The 21,084-nt window shown below is 46.6% G+C and overlaps 1 protein-coding gene across 1 annotated transcript; it reads left to right on the forward strand.

Moving 5' to 3' along the window:
• The first annotated feature begins 367 nt into the window (after positions 1 to 367).
• Positions 368 to 964, forward strand: LOC118253233 (forkhead box protein E3-like). Its single transcript, XM_035557383.1, has one exon. The coding sequence runs from the start codon at positions 368 to 370 to the stop codon at positions 962 to 964; it is 597 nt and encodes a 198-aa protein (XP_035413276.1).
• The last annotated feature ends 20,120 nt before the right edge of the window (positions 965 to 21,084 follow it).

Genomic DNA, 21,084 nt, shown 5'->3' on the forward strand with positions numbered 1-21,084 from the left:
GAATGGCCTCAAGTTGTGCCAGGGGAGGCTCGGGTTGGAAATGAGGAGACATTTCTTCTCAGAAGGAGCAGTTGGTTGCATGGTTGGACCAGATGGTCTTGAAGCTCTTTTCAAACTTTAATGATTCTAGGATTCTGTGATTCCCTCCATTTTCCTGCGGCTCCTTCCCCTCCCCAGGTGCCCGGGGTCACGGCGGCGGGGCTGCCCCCTCCCTGCCCCCTTTCCCCCACTCCCCCGTGTTTGGGTTTGCGAACCCAAGCGCCGTCCTGACCCTCCCGCGACCCCAAACCAGCCGTTTTTGGGGCGGGGAAAGGAGGAACACCGGCTTTTAGAGGGGCACCGCGGGGCCGCCACCACAGCGGGCACCATGGGCGAAGCGCAGCCGGGGGAGCCGCGTCCGTCCCCGGGCAGCCCGGGGCCGGCGGAGGAGCTGCAGAAACCCCCTTATTCCTACGTGGCTCTCATCGCCATGGCCATCCGGGCCAGCCCGGAGCAGCGGCTACCCCTGAGGGGCATCTACGCCTACATCGCGAGCCGCTTCCCCTACTACCGCTGCGGCCCCAAGGGCTGGCAGAACAGCGTCCGTCACAACCTCAGCCTCAACCCCTGCTTCCTCCGCCTGCCTCCCCGGCACGGCCCCGCCGCTCCCCGCCGGGGCGGCGAGTGGGCCCTGGACCCGGCCTTCCACGACATGTTCCCGGGGGGCGACTACCGCCGCCGCCGCCGCCGGCCCCAGCCGCCTCCGAGCACCACCGCCGCCGCCCCGAGGCCTCCGGCGCCGCTCCCCGGGTGTCCCTGCTCGCCTCTGCCCGCCTGGGCCCCGCCGTGGGGCCCGGGGCCGACGCCGCCTGTGCCCGCCTGGGGCCCCCGCTGGTGCCCGGGGCCGCCGCCGCCGCCCGGGCCCCTCCCGGAGCTGGGCCCTTGCTGCTTTGTGGCCGCCCGTACGGACCCGCCGCTGCCCTGAGCGCCCCTCCGAGCCCCGAAAGTTGGAGATAAAGGGGATTTTAATAAAAAAAAGGGCCTCGGCTGAGTGAGGGGGGAATGGGGCTGGAAGGGGCTGTGCTGGGGCTGTGTGCTCGGGGGGTTGTTGACATGTAGGTGCCTTGTGTCAGTGCTCTGTTGGGAGAAGGGTATTGCGTTACCTGAAGCGACTCGTCAGTTTGGATTATTATTATTTTTTTTATTATTTATCTATGATTTTGTTGTGATTTGTCAGTTTGGTTTATTATTTTTAAAGATTTATTTGTGATTTTGTTGTTTGAACCTGCAAGCCTGAAGGGGTGCTGCGGGGCTTGCGCGAACTAATTTGTATGTTGTGTTATTTTCCTCAGTCTGGAAATACACGAAGAGCCATGAAGTACCAGTTCTTGTAGGAGTGAAGCTTGGTTACATGCAGAAAAAGCATTTATTCAAGTGTCCTTAAACTCATTTTTGAGCTTTTCTTTCATATTTGTTTATATATATAATGTATTTTTCTTCTTTGTGGAAAAAAAACGACTTTAATACTGGGAATGAGGTGTATTTTTCATTTATGTGAAACTTTAATACTGGGAATCTTACTGTTATGTATTTAAAGCAGAGCTATATGGGGTTTTACATACAGTCAAGAGTTATTTTATACTGTTTCTTGTTACAGATGTTTACATTTATTCTTGACGCGTTTCTTATAAATAATGCACTGATTATAAGGGTATTTTCCTCTTAATTTCAGAGGAATACTTCCTGTATTATCACCTCAAGATAACCATCAGGGGCAAAGCATGCTTCTAATAAGATTTGTATATTTAAGTTTGTTAATGAAGAGTTCAAATACTGTTATGAGTGCTGCAGAGCAGCATTTTGTTATATGTTGTATTTTACGACTTGTTTAATAAGCACTACCTTGTAAGCGTTCATGGCTTCAGAAAGTACTTGAAGTAATTTGACAGGTTTTTGCTCATCCTTAAAAAAAATGCAACTTAAACCCAGTTTTGTAGTTTGTATTTTATATTTTCCTGTATTTAAGAAGAGTTTCTAACATTGTCTTTAAATTCTAACAATACAATGTCAATAAAATGCTGGAAATACTGTTAAATTCATCTGGGGCAACGGCAGTGAGGTTGTTCTTACAGAAATCCAACATATTAAAGATATTGCAGTTTAATTATTTTCCAGATAATTTTTTGTTTTCTTTTAGTCTCGTTTTTCTTGTAGCTCCTATTAATCTTCCACATTTAACCAGATGCAGGCTATATTTGGCTATAAAATCGATATAGTGCCCAAAGTGGAACGCAGGTATCTAAGAGTTGTTGCATCTTGAAGCTGGTGGTAAGTCTGTATGTATGTAAAACAAAGACTTCTAGGGTTTTTGTTTTAAATATATATATTCATATATATGTTATATATGTTTAGAGAAGTTTTACGTCCCCTATGGTTAGTGGATATATGAATCATACATGTATGTGTGGCTACCTGTATGTTCTAGTTTCACCTGAAACTTCTACAGAGAAATAATGTTAATTAAATTATCCTTTCCATTTCGTGAGGGTGCAGATACTGTATTGTTGTCTTGGTGAGGCTCCGGTTCCACAGGGGCTGCTATGAGCAGACTTCAGTCTTCGATTTCTTAAGGCTTCCTCACAACTAAATTCACCAGTGTACCAGTGTCTTTGAGCAATGGATAAAAAGCTGTATGTGAAGCATGAAATGCTGAGTGTCACTGTAGGCAGGAGAGGCTGTGAAACAAAATGCAATATATCAGGTAGAGCATAAGAAAGTGGTCTGAAGTTTCCAGTTAAACCCTATTTTAAGATTAACATCTTGAATAAATGGCCGCAGGAGTTCTGTGCATCAAGAAATATAATGTTATCAAGTTATATGTGGCAGTTACAGATGCAGGAATTTTACATTGGTTCAGCTCTTGATTGTCATCTCACTTACAAATACACAGGTATCTCAAGCTTTTGAGGACGTACAGAAGAGTGAAGAGCTTTGTGTTCTCTTCCCAGTGGGTGCATGTGTCGTGTTGGTCCTTTGTTACCTTTAGCAGCCTGTTCAGTCGGTAAGTGATGTATTTGCCAGCACTTCATTGGTTCCACAGCTTTTCCATTTGTGTGCGCCACTAGATGGTGCATTTGCTCCAGCATACCAGGTCTAGGGGGATCGTTTTAGCAGGGCTGAAATTGGTCTTTGGTGACGGATTGCATCTCCATCCCTTCTAGAAAATGAAGCAATGAGGATGTGTAGGAGCAATGTCAAAGGAAGATGGAAATGAGAGTTCAGCTGCCCTTTGCAACTGTAGTGCTTTCTCCTGCTTGCACCCTCCCAGCAGCAGAGCACAGGTGAGCACAGATAAAAGCCACCGTCCCACAGGCACAGAGTCAGGCAGGTCTCTTGCAGGGATTTCATGGTGTGATTGCCACAGAGAGTGAATCACCTTTTCTAGCTGGCTCCCTTCTCCAGAGGTTCCTTCAATTGTCAGCAGAGATGGTCTCTTCCAAGGAATGTTTTGGAGCTTTTAGATGAAGTCCTTTTTCTGAATCACTTTTTATAGGATCACTTCTTCTCATCGGTTATTTACAAGTTCAAACCAAAAAGCTTTAGAGCCTGGGAAGACTTGCAGCCGGCAAAGAGAGGTGCTGGGAATCCCCCTCAGTCTTGCTCAGACACTCACACACTTGTGCTGTGGCTGGAACAGAAAACTGCAGTGCTGGCTGCATTTAGACCAGGGAGATTGCTCAGGGTTTGCATGGCTTTTCTAGCAGCTCAGAAGTACTGGGGCCTCTCCTGTGTTTTGCATCCCTCCAGCAGCAGAGGCTCTTACTGGTGATCCTCTTTCTCTTGGGTTTGTGACTGAGTTTAGAAAACTTGACCTCTGCTTATTTTTCTTCAAGTTTCTTCTTTGGTCAACATTCTTATAGGTTTTATAAATAAGCCCCAGCACAGCGTATCCCTTTGCAAGCAATACAGAGTCTTTGAAAATGGCTAAGAAAATAGTACGTTCCCCTTTCCCACCAGTAGACATCAGGCTGTTGAATTCTTTTCCATTGTGTTGTCTCACATCTGTCTTGGCTTATTTCCCTCCTTGGGTTTAGCAACTAAAGTAATGGTTTTGTGTGTCATTAACAGTGGAAAAGAAGGAGAATTCACTCATGCACGGTGTTGAATAAGTACAGATGTAAGACTTTTAATTGTCAAAATCCAAAGTAATTACAGAAACACTGGCCAAAGCTGGCTTTTGAACGTTTTTTTTTTTTTCTTTCTTTTCTTTGTTGCATCACCAGGATTCTTGTGACATTGATTCTTTTCCTTTTGTTTTATCCTGTTAATTGGTTGACGAAAAATAGAAGTGGTTGTGTGTAGAGATAACATTGGAAATACCTTGTGCGAAATGGAAGTCGCAGTGTCCCCTCGTTTATCAGGGGGGTTGCTTGGCCTTTCTCTTTCTTGCTGCAGTGTTTTTGCCCCTAACTGTTGCTTCCTCATCTCCACCCTTTTAATCTTTCAGCCTTGTGTAAAAGAATGAAAAGATAAGGGCGAGAGCAATTTAGGCTTCTGCAAAATAGGAACCTTTTGTCAGAAGCTGCCAACAGAGGGTGGGTTGGGAGAGCTGTGAGTGCTGAGAGCCACGGGCAAGGTGACCTCTTCAATAGGGAGCTGTGACTTGGGCAGGCTGTTCCTTAAACAGTCAGGTTTTATGGGCATGAAAATGACGCTGAGAGCTGTTTGGGTACAGCAGGTCATAGATGAAGTCAATAGATCGTAGAGTGGTCCACAGGAGATATGTGAAGCTGTCAGTCTGAAACCTTGGGAATAAGAGGATTGCGTATTTTTCCTTGAAGTTTACAGCTTAAAATGGATGCAGAGCTGCCTGTGGGGTTGTGTCAGTTTTGACCTGTTCCTTTTACTCTGTGGCCCTGGGACTTTCAGAGCAAGAATGGTTTTGCATTACCTCCCAAAGCCAGCCAGGGACCAAGAAAGCCCCATCCAAGCTACAAAGAGAGCGATGCTTTCAAAAGCAGCCCATTATCTGTTAGTGGCCTACTGCAGAAGCTCTAAAATGGACAAATGGGCAGCAGCTGAGTCTCAGATCTCCCCTTCTTCAAAAATCCCTCTTTGGCCTCCAAGAGTTGTGGTGAAATTTGTTGGAGGAGGGAAGGGGAAGAAAGGATCAATCCCAGTTCCCGGGGGAATGAGGGCAACAAGGGAGCTCTGGGAGGGAGATGTATGGGATCATGCTTTGTCTGGAGGGAGGTAAGTACAGCTCCCACGGCTCTGATGCTCTGGGTGTCCTGCACCCCCTGCAATCTGTTTTCTGCTCCAGCCTCCCCACAGCATGGCCTCCCAAAGAGGAAAGTGCAGAAGTGGGAGCTGTTCGTGCTCCGTCCTGCCTTTCCTGCCACACAGGAGTGGACAGCAGGTGCTAGGACTTGTGCCGACAGCGCAGCAGATGTACGAGCAGCCCCCGATACCCCACAGCCTATGGCTTTGTCTGGCTCTCTTGACACCAGCTACACTCCCACCTCCTTCCCTCGAGACCTGCCGAGCAGAGAAGCACTTCCCTCCACGCTGCTGGATTTCCCCTCCCGCAGTGGCTCTCCGGCCATGCGGCTCCGTAACCGGTTTCCCGTCAAGAGCAAGCACGGCGTTTCTCACCCAAAGCATGGCCTGTGGTAAGGGGGTGGGAAGGGAAGAGGGGGTGGGGTGTGTGTGTGTGGGGGGAGCTGTTGCTGCTGCAGTTTCGTGCCTCAATCTGTATTCTCTCTCTCCTCTGCATGGCTTCCTGTTTTTTCACACCACTGCTCTTTGAAACAACAAGCTGCAAGGGAGGACGGGGTGGAGGTTAGAAGGCTGGAAGAAGCCTCCGGTGATGCTTGCAAGAGATCTGGAGCTGGCTCTGGAATAGGCACCACGTGCTTACGTGTTTCTCTGGGTGAGATCCTGCTGCTGTGTACCAGAGAAGCAGCTCTCTGAGGGAGGTGATGCTGTGGTACACACGTGCTCTGCAGAAATTCACTGCTCAGCTCGGTGCGACTGCAGCAGAACCGTCCGGGCACTTTCCTCTTTGGCAGTTGTCTTCCCGAGTTGCTCTTGGATGGACAGAACTAGAATTTGCCCTATACTTTGGCATCCTGGGATAGTCAGAGGTGGTCAGTGTCAGAATAATGCTGAAAGATGAACCACCAGTGCTGAATCCTGCAGCATTTGGGTTTTTATGTTAGAAAAAAAATGCAGCCCAGTATGCAAAATGAGCAAGCGTCTTGTTTGAACATTTACAGGTTGCCTTACCTTACCACGACCAAGGGCATTTAGCAGCTTGTACAAAGGCTGGGCAATGGCAAACTGCTCAGAGAAGGGATTCCCAAACTGCGAGCCAGGCAGCAATTCCTAACAGTTCGCAAAAACCTGAAAGTTGTGAGACTTGTGGTTTTCAGATTGGTATTCACAGCATACCAAGAAGTTGCATTAGGAGCTCTGCTGTCGGTGTAATTTCTCTCTCTACTGTTACTCTCCTACCAGAAGGGGAAATGGTATGTTGGACCATCAAAGAAGGCAAAACATGAAAAAAAAAGGTATTTCTAGGACATCTCTTGGATGAAGGAACTGCACCATGAGGTGTCCTGCTCGAGTCAGCCGTTAGCAGAGTCCTTTCCTGAACAGGGCTCCTTACCAACGTTGTTTGAAAACATTTTTTGTTTGTTTCCCACAGATTTAACATCTGTAAGTCTCTACTCACTCTGGTGAAATCCATAATTCATCTTCAGTAAATGAATAACCTGTAGGGCTGAGGGAGTTGCTGTACCATATGGTACTAGGAATACCGCGTTCACTTTGGTATCTGATCTGCGTTCTCGCTCGATGCCACGCGCCCTAGAGAAAGGTACAAGCAGTCCTGCGCTTAAGTCAGTGCGATTGGTGTAGAACGAGAGGCTATTTTTCTTGTGAAATCAGTGTTGCTGCTTCGTCTGGCAGTGAGTCAAAAGATAAATTCTTTAGAAGCTAAAAAATGGTGAGGTACGGAGCTAGATGGCTGCAGATAACTGGCTCAAGGCACAGCGCATACGTATGGGTTTTTCAGAGCCACTGCTTTTACTCGTGACATCAGACCCTCGGTTTGCTCACATGATGCTAAGTGACTTTGAATGCAGCTCCTGTGGGTGATGGCTACAGAGTCCAGAGGAAAGTAAATAGAGGACTGAGTCTCAAAGGCTTGTTCTGGCGACGGCTTCCCTCTGCAGGAGGCGGATGGGCAGCCAACTGAGCACAGCTGCTTGTGGAGTTCCTCGTTTGCCAGACAGTGCTGGAGGAAGGAGATGAAAAATGAGGAAAATTGCATCAATTACTGAGCCTTGTAAAAATAATTAGCAAGACAACAGCAGGCAAATGGGCGGGAATGGAGGAGAAAAACAGCTGCCAAAGCGTGGACAGATAGGACTCAATTGGAGCTAGAAAAGGAAGGGGAATTGGATAAGATGCCCCTTTAATCAGCTGCTGGGGAGAGAGGTGGAAAATTAACCTATGAGCTTTGCATGCAGATTAGAGCAGGGCAAGGATGGAAGGGACATCACCTTTAAATCGCCCACCCTTGGCTCCCATCAGACTCCTGCAGATAAATGCCATTGCCATGGCTCGATCTCAACTACTGTTCCTGGTGGTACCCGCTCTGACCAATGATACAAGGAGAGGCAGAAGCAGCTTGTGCAAATGTTTGCTAAGCAAGAGAAGGGTTGCCTGCTTTTCTGCATCTGATCTGGACTGTAAAGGAGCTGGCCAGCCTGCTGGTAGTGCTGGTTCCCAAATGACAGGAACAGGCTTCCATTAAGATTTAATTTTCTTCTCCTCTTTTACAGTTCCCTCCAGAGGCGCCAGCAGCCGTATGAATGATTCTTGCACTGTAATGCTGTGGTCTGTGCTTTGTGGGCCGAGGTGTCTACTGCGATACAAGGCTGCAGTTAATCAGATTTAGCAGGGAGTCTAGAGGCTGAGTGCAGACTGTGCTGAATGTGACTTTGTCACTGGAGCTTTCGTGGTGATGCCCATTCATGCCTTTCAGATAAATTCCTGGAGTCATTATCTTCCTGGATTTGTGTCTCACCACATCTCCCAGGTACATCTGTCTAGGATTTAGCAGAAGTTCTCTCCTCCTCCTGGAGAGCTGCATCTGTCTGGTCTCTCACTGGGCTCTATACAATCTCCTGCAGAGATCTGTTCCTACATAACCTGAGCAGATTTTTTGTAAGCTTGCAGGTAACGTAAAAGCTGCAGCTGTGTTGTGCTTTAAAGGAAACAGCCCATCAGCGGGCAATTCCCACTTCTCCCACCAGAACATTGTTCTTCACTTATGGCAACAGCTAGAACGGGTGGAAAAGCACTGTAGGGTGAAGATCCGTTGCAGCCAGATGACTTCTGAGCACTTGTAGTGTGGAGAACTGCTGATCTGCTCCCTTCCTTAGGGAGAATCAACTGCACGTATGTAGCAGTGGGTGACTCAGTCACCGGCGATAAGATCTAACAGATGTATCTTCACTGAAGTAAATAAACAAGTATCAGCATAAAATTGATGGCCATCTTTACTAGAGCTCTGCTGCCTCACTGTAATGGAAAGTTTCAGGGAAACTTTGGGGGAATTTGCACACATGCAATCAGGGCTGCTGACTCCTCATTCACAGCAGAGAAAAACATCATGTTCAGAATCAGTTCTGCTGTGCTTTTTTTTTTTTTTTGCCTTTTTTTTTCTTCATGTTCTCTTCCTCTATTTTTTTTTTCTGTGACATAAGAGAATCGATGTGAACAGCTTTATTTTTCTGACATAAGACAGATCCCTAGGGAGTAAATAGGGAGTACCACTGGACAGTTCATACCCAGCGTCTCTCCTGATGCTGTCAGCATGCAGGAAGACCACTTTCCCCTGAAGCCAGATGGTTTAAGCATTGTTCAGGGGGCTCTGCTCACTCTGCTAATTCACGGGTGGGCAGAACTGCCAGGACATGCTTGCCCACACGAGCTTGTAGCTACAAGGGCTGCAAAGCAGAGCCAAGGCAGCAGGCACGACCATCTATTGACAAGCTGGAGATGCTGACCATCAAGAAGGTGAAGAAAAAATTCGTCAAGGTTTGATTGTCCCATGGGTGGCCATTTGCTCTCTCTAGAGTTCCTGAAGGGGAAGACTTTGCCCTGTGAGCGCTCTTTTCTGTGCAAGTTTTTCAGGTGTTCTCATCTTTATTTCCTTGCAGCATAGCAGGATTTCGAATGCCATTATTTGTTGTCACCTGTGAACGGAGTAGACTTGGAGCTGCCTTCCTTTCTAGCAGGACCTCACAAAAGAGGTTCAAGCAAGAGGAGTAGGGAGAAATGCAGTGATGCTCTGGATTGCGCTGTGTATCCCATCACTACCGAACGTGCTCGTGGTGTCTGTTTTGAGAGAGGAAGGAAGACAAAGGTTGGGTGAAGACAGGAGCCTGGGGGGGACAAGAGCTCAGCCATACTGGGAAATGCAACCAGATGCAGGTACTTGTGCATCCCTCCTCTTGCAACGTGTGTTGCAAGTCTCTGTGGCTCTGATTCAGCAGTAGAAAAACAAGATCAGGTGTGGATTTTGAGGGGTTGTTTGCCTTATTTATTTATTTATTTATTTATTTATTTTGCCATTTGCTGATCTGAAGTTTGTCACACGGCTATTTAGGTAGACACAGGGAGAAGCAGACTGGTGTTTTGCAAGCAGAAAGCAGCCTCCATTCCCCCCACCTCCCGACACGGGGAATTCACTGGCAGAGTGCACGGGAATAAGTGGCAGCAATCGATAACAGATCGGAGGAAGAGAGAAATGGTGAATGAATAATGCACGTGGAGGAGTAGTCGGGGCACGACCTGCTAGCACTGCACGGCCTGTAAGTGGGTGCTGTGGCTGGGGCTGTAATGGCGCGTTATTAAAAGCCCATATGGCTTCATCGGGAGCTGTGTGTTGTGGAAGGGCGTTCGTCTGGCTCTGGGGTGGGAGCTGGTGTGAGACGAGGGCAGCAGGCTGGGAAATGGCACAGAAAGAGAAATGTTTCTGTGAAAGGAGAAGTCTGAGGAGGAGGAAGGATGTATTTTTAGTGTCGAAGGGCTTGTGAATTTCTTTTGCTTTTGCCACAAAAGGGATCACGTGTGCAGTAGCTAGGTGTATTTTTGTTGGGGGCTTTTGGGGCTGGGGAGGAAACGTCTTTCAAGGCCCATTTTCTTTGCAAGCTTTGCTTCAGGGGGTTGAGCAAGCATCTTGTCTCCCCAGGGCATCCCAAAGGAACCTGCCAGACAAGCAGGTGGGTGGTGGGCGCTCACCGCAGCGGCTGCCAGGAAATGCCACCACCAGGGGTTCCTCGGGGCGTCGTGCTGAGGTTTGCTGACCCACTGGGCATCTGCTTGGTGAGCCTCACATCTGGCAAGTAGAGAACCATACCAGAGGCATGGGCGCTCCTGGTGCTCCTGCGAGGAGAAACTGTGCTCTGCTGACACCGAAGGAGATGTAATAGTTCCCTTTTGTGGTGCCTTGTTCCTTGCTGCTAATTCTTTCAAAGCTTTTCTTTCTAGAAGTAGAGTTTTAGGCTCAGGGCATGGCAAAGAAGCTACATCCCCTAATCTGGTACTGGAAATGGTGTCTGGTCTGCGTTTTCATGTGGTTTCCACATTGCCTAGCATCTTCAGTGGGAACATTCATTCAGTGGGATCATTTCATTCTCAAAGTCACGCAAAGCAGTGTGGCGTGGCATCGTGCTCTGGTGATATTACCATGCTGCACGTGGTATGTTCGTACCCACAAAGCTGGTGCTGATGGAAGGAGGCTGCATGAATGAAATCACTTTTTTCCATTCAATTTCCAAGCTTGATTCTGAAAGGCTCACCTTGCCACGGTTGTGGATGATCTCAGTGGCACAACCTGTCTCCCTTTTGGCAACACGGTGCCTCTATTTTTTTCCTGTAGGCAGCCAAGCATCACATCTCTTGCTGCTTGGGAGCTCTGCTAACTGTGTGTGCCTGTTACCATCCTCCTCTTACCCCTGCCACCTTCTTGTTTTACCCAGGAGATGTTGTCCTGTGTCTTTCTAACCAGAGCCTTCGGAAAAAAAGAGTAAATTGAAAATCTGGCTCCTGACTCTAGCTAATTTATCTCAGTTGCTCAAAACATTACACAGCAAGTAGGCAGGAGGAAGGAAATGAAAGGTTGAGTTTTTTCCTGTTGCAGGTAATGAGGAAATAAAATAGGAAACTCAAAGCAATATTATCTTGCTGAGCTCCCGCCAGCATCACAGGCTGCAGGTGCTGTTTTGTTGCTTCTCTCTGATGATTTGCTGCCCCTGGAGCCAGGGGAAAGCTGGATTTCAGGTCTTTGAGGTGGCGCAGAACAGGCTTACAGCAGAGATGAGTTAGAAAGGGAACTTTCAGGCAGCCTCGATAAGACGAACATTTTATCTTGAAATTTTTCCTGTTCAAAAGGGATAGGTGGCAGGGGTGTGAGCTGCTCTGTGCTTGTCATGCTAATGCAGAAGCTGGCTATCAGGGAGCAGGTGGAAATAAAATTGCATCAAATTCAGGCTAAGATCTTTATAATTTTCCAACCGAATAGCCGAGTAGTTGGATATAAAAAGGTTTATAGGTAATAATAATGTTGGGGTAATTTAATATCATTGGGGTAATAATAAAATTTAATATCATTTAATATTAGGGTAATAATAGGGATAATTTGTGGTACGTTGCTGTTCTTCTGTTAAAATGGAGAAATTGCATAGTCAAAGCCCCATTACTCACAGCTATACAGAGTACAAATATGAAGATAGACTGCAAGCCTTTCTTCGTAAGGAATTAATTTCTGCATGCGGAAACTGCCATCATTCAATTGATTTAATAGTTGAATTAATATTCAGTGTTGCTGACCAATATGGACAATTTTATTGTCTGTTTAGGAGTGGGTTATTTATTTAATGTGCTAGATTCAGCTAAAACACTAGTGAAATGGGTGGGACTTTTTTTTCCTTAATTTTCAAGTATTTTCCTTGACTTAGGCCTTGATAACTGTGCAGCATGATCTTCCAGGAAACTTGAAGGAAGTAGATTTTTAAAAAAAATCTGTTTAACTGTTTCATGGGTGCTGAGGGAAGACAAGCAACCAGAAGGGCAGTGCTTGGGCTCTGAAAAGCCGCAGTGGGGATGAGGACCTTTTGTCTTGTATGTGCAACACACAGCCTGCAAAACACAATGACGCACGATTTTTGCTGAAGAATCTCCCTTTTTATATTATTTTACTCAATTAAGTCCCGGAGAACAGCAAACTCTGCAACTATTGATAAAAATTCCTGATGACCCGAAAGGATGTGGTCTAAGAGTGGGAGTGAGTTGGGTTTTTTGTCAATAGCTTAGACACAATGCTTATGTAAAATTCACTTTCTGCGTGTCGTGCTTTGCTGTTTTGCATGCTGTTCATCTCTTCGTTTGTGCTTGCCAGGTGTCACGTGCATGCTTTTCCACCCAGCGCGGCAGCGTGATGCTAACTGTTGTCTCGTGGATCTCAGGAAGAGGGTGAACGGGGTGCAAAAGCTAACCACGTCCTGGGGGACCCTTCCTTCAGGCTGCGACGCGCTGCTCATCTCTGTGCTGGGGCAGATGGCTTTGGTTTGGGGCTGGTGGAGACCTTTTGTGATGGCCATTCCCCACCAGTAGGCTCCCTAGACTCCCATTTTAGGTGACTGATTTTAAAGACTTTGCTAGTTGGCGGTACTCTTCGCTTTTTCTGTAGAGATAGCAGAAAAACAACAATAAAGACAGCAAAAAAATGTTTATACTAAGAAAATACCAGGAAAAAATACTCTTCTGTTTTATTTTTTTTTTTCTGTTAGGCGTCCCCAAATGTTGCTCTCTTAAAACCCATAAGCTCCAGAGAACCGCAGTGTCCATCGTGAGGAAGGGCCATGTGCTGGCATTGCATGGGGGCTGGTCTGGTTCAGCCCTGTGTTGGGGAGCTGCTTGGTCTTTTTGAGCCTGAATTTTGTGAACGGGGAGGGGAAAAACAGCACTGCACAAGGAGGGAAAAAAGGCAGAAGAGTATAAAGTTCCATTGTAACAAGCTGCCCAGGTTGCTTAGAAAATATTACCATGATTGTTTTTCAGCAGCCCAAGTTCGTAGTATCAGCCTGTGCATTGCCGGGTAGAAGATGTGAGAGTACCACGCAAAACAGTCCAGTACGGTATCAGATGTTGTAATTTGCACATCGCAAACACTAATCTCTTAACTGATCCAGTGCTCAGCACTGCTCTTCCTTCCAGCCCGAGAGGGAAACGAAGGCAGTGGGTTCGCAGCGCAGCCGGTGTCGTGGAAAAGGGCAGGGGGAGACCTGCAAGGATCCTCCAAGGCAGCAGAGTTAGCTGCAGAAATGCATCCTGCTGGTGCTCCCAGCCTGACTCAAACACTGGCTGCTGCCACGTGTTAAATGATGAAACAGTAATAATAAACAGTGAAGCTTTTTATTTTGAGAGGCACACTTGCCCTTGTAGTTATAATGTAAGAGCTTACTGTAGTCAGTGCTTACCCGGTACAGTTTCCCAGTCCCAGTTGGGTTTAGGCTGGCTGGAATGTTTGCTTCTGTGAAATACATCTTCTCTTCTTTGTAAGTATTTTTAAAGACTTAATAAAAACAAACATTATCTATTTTTGGACCAAAATTAGAGGACAAAATTTTTGCACTTTCCTCATACCAGAAAGAGACTGTTTTTCCTTCGACACTGTTCCCAGGGTAAAAGCTGTGGTTTTACCTCTGGCTATGTAAATGACTCTTCACCGATTTGCCTCAGGTGGAAATTCCCCTGTTCATAAATGGAAATTTTAATCTGCTAACAGTAAAAATAAGACTTTTTTTTTTTTTTAAGCGAAAGCCAGCTCTCATTTTTGGAGGAAAAAGAAAAAATTCTCTCTTCACATTCCTTTTCTCCTTGTTGCCGTTGATGACTCATGCAGTGCCCTTTGCTGCTTAGTCCTGACGCTTAAGTGATTTTTCAGGTGGCTGTTAAAATTCTTAAAGCATTTCTCACTGGCATCCATCTCGTTTTGTAACATGATATGTATATTCTGTTTATTACGGAGCGAATTTATTTGGTTTCTGAACGCTGCTTAATTTGGAATACACGCTTTAAACATCAAATAAAACCAAGCAAATAAAAACCACCCAAACATAACAAAGTCATGAGTTTGTGCAAAATATTTAGTGCAGGCAGGCACCTGCATCTGCCTTCAGCGTGCTGACAGCCACCCACACAGAGGTCTGCAAGATCCGGTCTTGCTGGGAAACTGTTATTAAAGACCCCTAAAATCCCAAAACTAGGAAGGTGAAAGTTTTTAATGCTATGGCTTTATCACTGAAGTCCAGTTTTATATTTTTGAGTACCCAGCAGTTGTGAAATTAAATTGGACTTCTGCTTGTAGGAAGACCGGGTGCTGCTTTTCTTCTGATAGCAAAGGAAAGGATCCAGAATCCCCCAACAGTAATTTCAAGATTAAATAGCGTGGTTAAGTTAAGCAGGCAGTTATAACTCATAATGGAAATTTGTGGTTTTATAGATCACTTACTTTCTGCAAAAAGAAATACTCCCAAGAAAATGTGTTGCAGAACAAGAAGAGGAAAGTTGTTTGTCACTCCTGAATTGTGAGAAAAGGGACGTAGCCTCCGTAGATTTCTGTTGGACTTATTTTGGTCTTGTATCAAAAAACATCTTCACCAGAAGTGAGTTTTTGAGAGGCATTCCTTGGGGGGGGGGAAATGCTGTGTGTATGTATGCAATTAGGTTTTGAAGTGTTAAAGAAATAAACAATATTTTGTGTTGACGCCGATGCTTTGAACTTCTGTAGCACCACCAGCTAAAGACCTCAGATGACTTGTACAAACAACAAAGCTTCACCAAATGCCCTGTGAAACGCGGAAGTAAAGTTATCTGTATTCTGCATGCAGAGAAACAGGTGAAACAACTGATTAAAGGCCACGGCACCAGTGCCAGTACGAGGAGTAGAACGTGAGTCCTTGTGCCAGGTCTTGTCCTTGAAAGCGTTAAGTCTTGGGATTTTGTAGTGTGTCATTTTGTTTGTTGTTGTTTTAGTGGTGTTGGTTTGCTTTTGTGTTCTGTTGTGCTTTATTTTTGCAGTCGGTAACCCAAACTGTATCCTCGATGTAGCCCGAGCCTCCTGTATCTCACAGAACTGGGTCAGTAGCATCTCCTCCTGTCTAGCATTTAACTAATACCTTCCCCTCTGTTCTCTGGGATCTTGTACTGCTTGCACCACCAAAAATTAAGTGAATTTGCTTTTTCCTTAACACAATATTTCGACATGCTCAGATGTTGTCTCTTCATTGGAATTTCAAAGTTACAACTAAGGAGGTGTCAAACGAAGCCTCCTGGTTCATTTCAATATCCTCCTAAGGAGAACTGCCTCCAGGGGCTTTTCTCCTTTAGAAGTCCTGGGCTTCAGCTGATGACCAAGATAGAGTCTGAGCTCTTTGCTTTAGCTAACTCAGGTCAGTTCTTGTTGCTCGATTTTCCTCCATAAATATTTATGGGGAAGTCATGGAGGAATGTGTTGTTCTCAAGTCCGCGATGTCCTTCATTGAAATGCGTAGTCACACAAATCAAACAGTATTTTTATTAGGGCAAGGACACCTAAATATGCCATTCTGGCCTTCAGCAAGTGAGCTGAGCATCTTTGTCGTCATTCTCCCCCCTCTCTGTCATTCAGACAGTCCCAGGCTTTGACACTCTTTCAAAATCTCTTTGAACAAACAGGCTGCTTGAGTCCTTGAATCCCACCCCCTAACAATTCACCATCAGCTCCTAATACAGCTTGTGGGAAGATTTCACTTTATGGATTTTTCATTTGTGAGCATGTCCATCAGACAAAGAGAAAAAACATGCCGGGGCTCTGCCATGGCTTTCTGCTCCAAAATAGCTCTTTTGTGACAATAACAACAAGCAAACTGTGGCCTTGTTCTTGAAAAAAAACACAATCATTTCCTATTAAAACCACCGTGCAGTCAGCTGACCCAAAGTCCAAGCTATGAAATTACTGCCACATTTTCCTTCAGAGGTGTTCAGCCTACAGCAGCAAGGAGCTGGGTCCTCACCCGGAATTTGTCCTCTGCTTTGTCCCTAGCAGGGGGCAAAGCGTTTTGGTGGGACTTGAGCCGCAGGAAAGGAGAACCTGAGATGTGGTAGTGACCTCAAGAGAGAGGTGGTGGTTTTAGTCCTCATTTTAAGAAGGTGTGCTGGTGAATTTCTCCTCTCAGTTTTATTCAACGCAGCCTTTTGCTAGTTTCTGTTCTGTCCAGAGACCAACACGCGGGGCTACCACCCCCAAGTCCTTGCACCGCTGGCTGCAGTGAGTCCGTGTATCCTAACGGTGCTGTTCTTCCTCAAGGAAATTCTCTGTGCACTCCCTTTCCTGGGCAATCACTGTCTGTCCCTCCACATTTCCACCAGCCAGTGGTCCCAATGCATGCACTACCCCTCACCCAGTCACCTCCCAGCATGCTTGAATTACTCTGTACCTGATTATTTACTTAAGTCACCATTTCCTCCACTTTTCTTTTTCTTCTACTCTCTGAATATGTACATATATCTATATGTATATATGTTTTACAAGTAAATTTACGCTATCTTGATAAAACGTCCTTTGGTGAGGATACCAGACATGTAATCTGATTTTTCCCCCATTCCCTTAGGTAACTTTTGGGCAATTCATTTTTGTGTCTTGGTTTTCTCCTCTTAAGGACAGAGGAAGAAAAGCCTGGGCGTGCAGAGCTGACAGTGCAATACCATTCAAAAGCTCTTTAAGCAGCACAACTGAAAGAGTATGTATTCTGAATGCGTTAATGATAAAAAGTAAATGTCTTTAGTAGTGCTATATTCCTACCAAACAGGAATTTGTCAAATTAGGTTGGCACTGCCACGCTCCCAGTGCTAGGTCAGAGCTTGGTTTCCCTGGGATAAGTGTTTGCTCTGATAATGCTGCTGGCTAATTGAGCAGGTTGTGCGTGTTGTCGTGAGTGTATCACAGCTGATTGCCGTATGAATAATCCTATAGGGCTTGATTAAAATTGTGAATTCACATCCGAATTTCCCCAACAAAGTTTAGGAAGTTTTGGACCTGTGGTTGGTTTAGATCAGTCCATGCTTTCCTCAGAGAGCTAGCACAGATTTGCAAAGTGAGGAAGGTCTCTTCTTCCTCTTCTCTCTTACTTTGTGGCCTGCTTGAATAAATATCTGTAAAATACAGCAGTGTTAAGCTGTTTATGAAGTTCATCGTAATTAGCAAGGCTGTGGAGGCTCTGGGTGATGAAGATGGAGGACTGGAAGGCTCAAAATATGAGACTACATGGAAGCCTGTGGCTGCGCACGTCCGTGGCTCCGGGCTCCACTCTCCTCGCTTCCATTCAACATGCACACTGCTAGTTTGCAAGAGAGCCTAGGCACCCCAAATATATGTGATTTAAAGAAATCCCCCCCAAAACTAAAAGCCTATAGCACTGTGCTAGAGCCCAGAGCCCCATCATGTGAGATGCAAAAAGGAACGGTGATCCTCAAACCTTGAGCCCTGCTTGGTTTGGCCATGGGCGGTTCTCAGCGAGGGATGTGTCCGGTGGCTCGTACAGACGAGCTCTGCTGCTCGCCTCTGCTAGCCTGTGAGGATCACTGTCATACACCTCATGTGGCTGTGATCCTATTTCAGACCTTGTGGCCAAGAAAAGCTCTTTTGACTTTTAAATACGAGCAAGTTACCAGCCATATTTGCAGACCAACTGCATAGCTGATGCAAAAACGCGGTTGCCCGCCTGTTTGGTAGTGTTAACCACATGGAGCAAATAGTTTCAACTCTCCTAAAACTGCTCTGGCTTCCTGTTTGCTTTGTGGTGCAATTAAATGTGGCTTTTTCTTTTTTTTTTTCTTTCTTTTTTTGAGTAAGTGGAGGATAAGAGACGGTACTTCTAGGCTTATCATTACTCCACCTGCAGAAGCAGTGAACTGTTATTATTTACTTTTATTTATTTAGTGAAATTTATTTATTTTATTTATTTATTTTGAATTTATTTATTTAGTGAAATGTTATTATTTACTAAAATTGCCAATATCTATGTGGCTTATGACCCAGGAGGGCAGGCACGGTGTTTTCCTCTCCAGGTGCACACTTGGCAGTTGAAAGCATTCTTGCCAGGCAATCCTGTGAAAAACAAGGTGCCACGGCCACGTTATCTGCTTGTCGCTGTCCTCCTCCTCTTTCTCCCTCCGTTGCCTTTTCCTCTAAAAGCTGACCAGCCAGTTCATCTGGGCTACAAACAGGCTGAATTCTCATGCACCACGTTGGTGCAGAGAAGGGATTTGGCAGGGAGATGTTTAGGAGCTGTATATTTGGTGTTTCCAACCATGTGTGTTTGTAAAGCAATGCTGAGGAGAGCAAAGGCGCAAGAATGGGGTACCTGGAGTAGGAAAGACAAGAAACAACCTGAAAAGGCACACAAGGACAAATGCTGAGAGGAGAGCTATGAAAGGCTGATAGATGAGACTAAAGGCTTGAAAGAGTCTTTGCTGAAGAAAAAGGATGTAAAAAGAAGGTATTTGTATGGAGCAGTCATTGTAAGTGTGATACGGTCGAAAGATGAATAGAAAACTGTGCTTTAGGTTTGGCGTTGGTAAATCTATAGCGGGCAGCAGCCCCTGGGCCCAGCCAAGCGCTGTGGGATTTTCACCCCCATCTGTCGGGAGTCTCCCCTCTTCTGGGAGTTCTGGGCACTCCTTATCCCATAGAAACTTGTACCTAGAACCTGCAGTTGTGATGCAGCGTGTATGAAAACCCTTCCCTCTTGGCCGTTTGCCTTTCTACTGGCCACAGCTCGCAGTGCGTGTCCTTTATAACGCAGCCTGAGAGAATATCCCTGCTGGGTTTTAGTGTTTATTTATGCATGGGAAATACTAATTTTTAAAATGAAAGTCAGTTTGTGTTGTCCAACAGCTACATCTGCGCCAGTTTTAGCGACCAATTGTTGTTCTTGGTGAGCTGCTTAGGTGTCGAGCTGCTTAGGAGCTGCTTAGGGCCGAGCTGTAGGTGCTGCATGGGTACTACCAGCCCTTCTGGCCAGCGTTTTCACCGCGTCTCAATAACCCAGAGGAAACCCAACCAGCTTACCCTTCCCGTCTGCTCTTCCTGGAGGTCTCAGGTCCTTACACTAGCAGGCTGCAACTATTTTTTGGACTTTCAGTTCCCTTCTCCCTTCCCTACAGTTTGTTGTCCCATTTCTCACAGGCCATGCAGGCAAACGTCCCGTTGAGCGTTCAGTGCGGCCCTATATGTGAAACTTGGAGAGCATGAAGAGAAAGGCTGTTGGGGAAGGAAAAAAAAAAAGCGGAACAGAAACCAGAATTCCAGTAAACAGTCTGTTAAAAATATCTTCAACACATGTCAGGGGCTCCGATTTGAAATAGGCAGTTTCTGAGCTTTAGAAGGTCACGTTGAGACGTGCTGGTAGATCCGAGCAGAGCCGAAGAACGAATGTTTCGGCAGTCACATTTTGTACTGATGCTCAGCTAGCCTGGGCTGCCAACTAGTAATGTTCAGGGAAAAAAATGAGTCAGATCGCAAGAATAATGAGCTTTTCTTGGATTATAACATGGAAAAAAAATGAATTTATACCTTAATCACATGCCACCGGCAGTGGAAGCTTTAGGAAAAATGGTGATTTTGGGACTCGTAAAATTGCAGGACCGGTCAGGGCAATGTGTAACCCTGACCGTGTCACGGCCAAAGGCTGTTTGTTTCCAGGGGTGGGAGTGAAATGGCCAAAGCACAGATCCACGTTCCGAATCTTGCATTATCCATGCTCCAAAGCACGGCGCGTTTTTTCAGATGAGCAAGCGGCCTTTGGGTATCGAATTGCTGCTGAAAATTTAATGAGACAGAGGAGAGTGATTGGTCTGCGAGCACGGGTGACGATTTGTATCCCCAGCTGCTGCTGCTGGGGGAGCAGCTGATTTCCTACGGGCCAGGAGGTGCTGGTGCAGGGGGAGGTCTTGTGGGTGCCCTGGTGCTGCCTGGGGGGGTTCCCTGCTGCCGTGGGACCTGCACGACAGCCTGGGGAGGGGAAGGGTAGGGGAGAGCCTGCATGGCTGTGCTTGGTACCCAGCATAGAGGTGTGCTCTGTTCCCTTTCCTGCAGGATTCCGGCCTTATTGCACACACTTCCAGATGAAGAAAGAGCAGGGGCATGGCTGAGGCTGCCAAGGAGCCCCTCCCTGGGAAGGAGTGACTCCCAAAGTATTTTCAGTCTCCCCTGTGAGTAGTTTTACTGTGCATGTGTGTTCACGGCCTACCTTCGGCATCATGTCCTGTATTTAGTCCTTGAACCACTGCAGCAATGAGCCACTGCCTGCAGTTACCAGCACTGCGTGCATGATGGCAGCTGCGTCGGGCTGGTGGCTGCCACACCATGCGTTGGCCACCAGCATTGACTTCTGCTGGGCATGTGGCATCTCCTGTTGTGTGCACACAAGTCGTGCGCACAAGCAGACACACAAGAGGTGCACACAAGCAGCTGCATGCCTTGTGCACACAGATGCATGAGTTGTGCACACGAGTTGCACTCACGAGTTGTGCACACAGATGCATGTGTTGTGCACACAGTTGTGCACACAGACGCATTGCACACACGAGTTGTGCACACAAGCAGCTGCATGTGTTGTGCACAGATGGATAAGTTGTGCGTGTGCAAATTGTGCACACAGATGCACGAGTTGTGCACAGCGATGCACAAGTTGCACACGAGTTGCACACACACAAGTTGCACACAAAGTTGCACATGCAGCTGCATGTGTGCTGCACAGAGATGCATGCATTGCACACACCCGAGTTGCACACAAACAATTTAATTTGCACACGCACAATGTTGCGTGCACACACGATTTACACCCTCCCCCCCCCTCCCGCAGCCGCACCCTTCCCGCAGCAGTGCCGCGCCGCCGCGCAGGCCCCGGCCGCACCGCAAACCCCCCCACACCCCCCCAAAAAAAAAAACCGGCCCCCCAAACCCGTGCCCACCGGGACCGGGCA

The sequence above is a fragment of the Cygnus atratus genome, chromosome 21, assembly GCF_013377495.2.
Source record: "Cygnus atratus isolate AKBS03 ecotype Queensland, Australia chromosome 21, CAtr_DNAZoo_HiC_assembly, whole genome shotgun sequence".
Classification (NCBI taxonomy): Eukaryota; Metazoa; Chordata; class Aves; order Anseriformes; family Anatidae; genus Cygnus; species Cygnus atratus.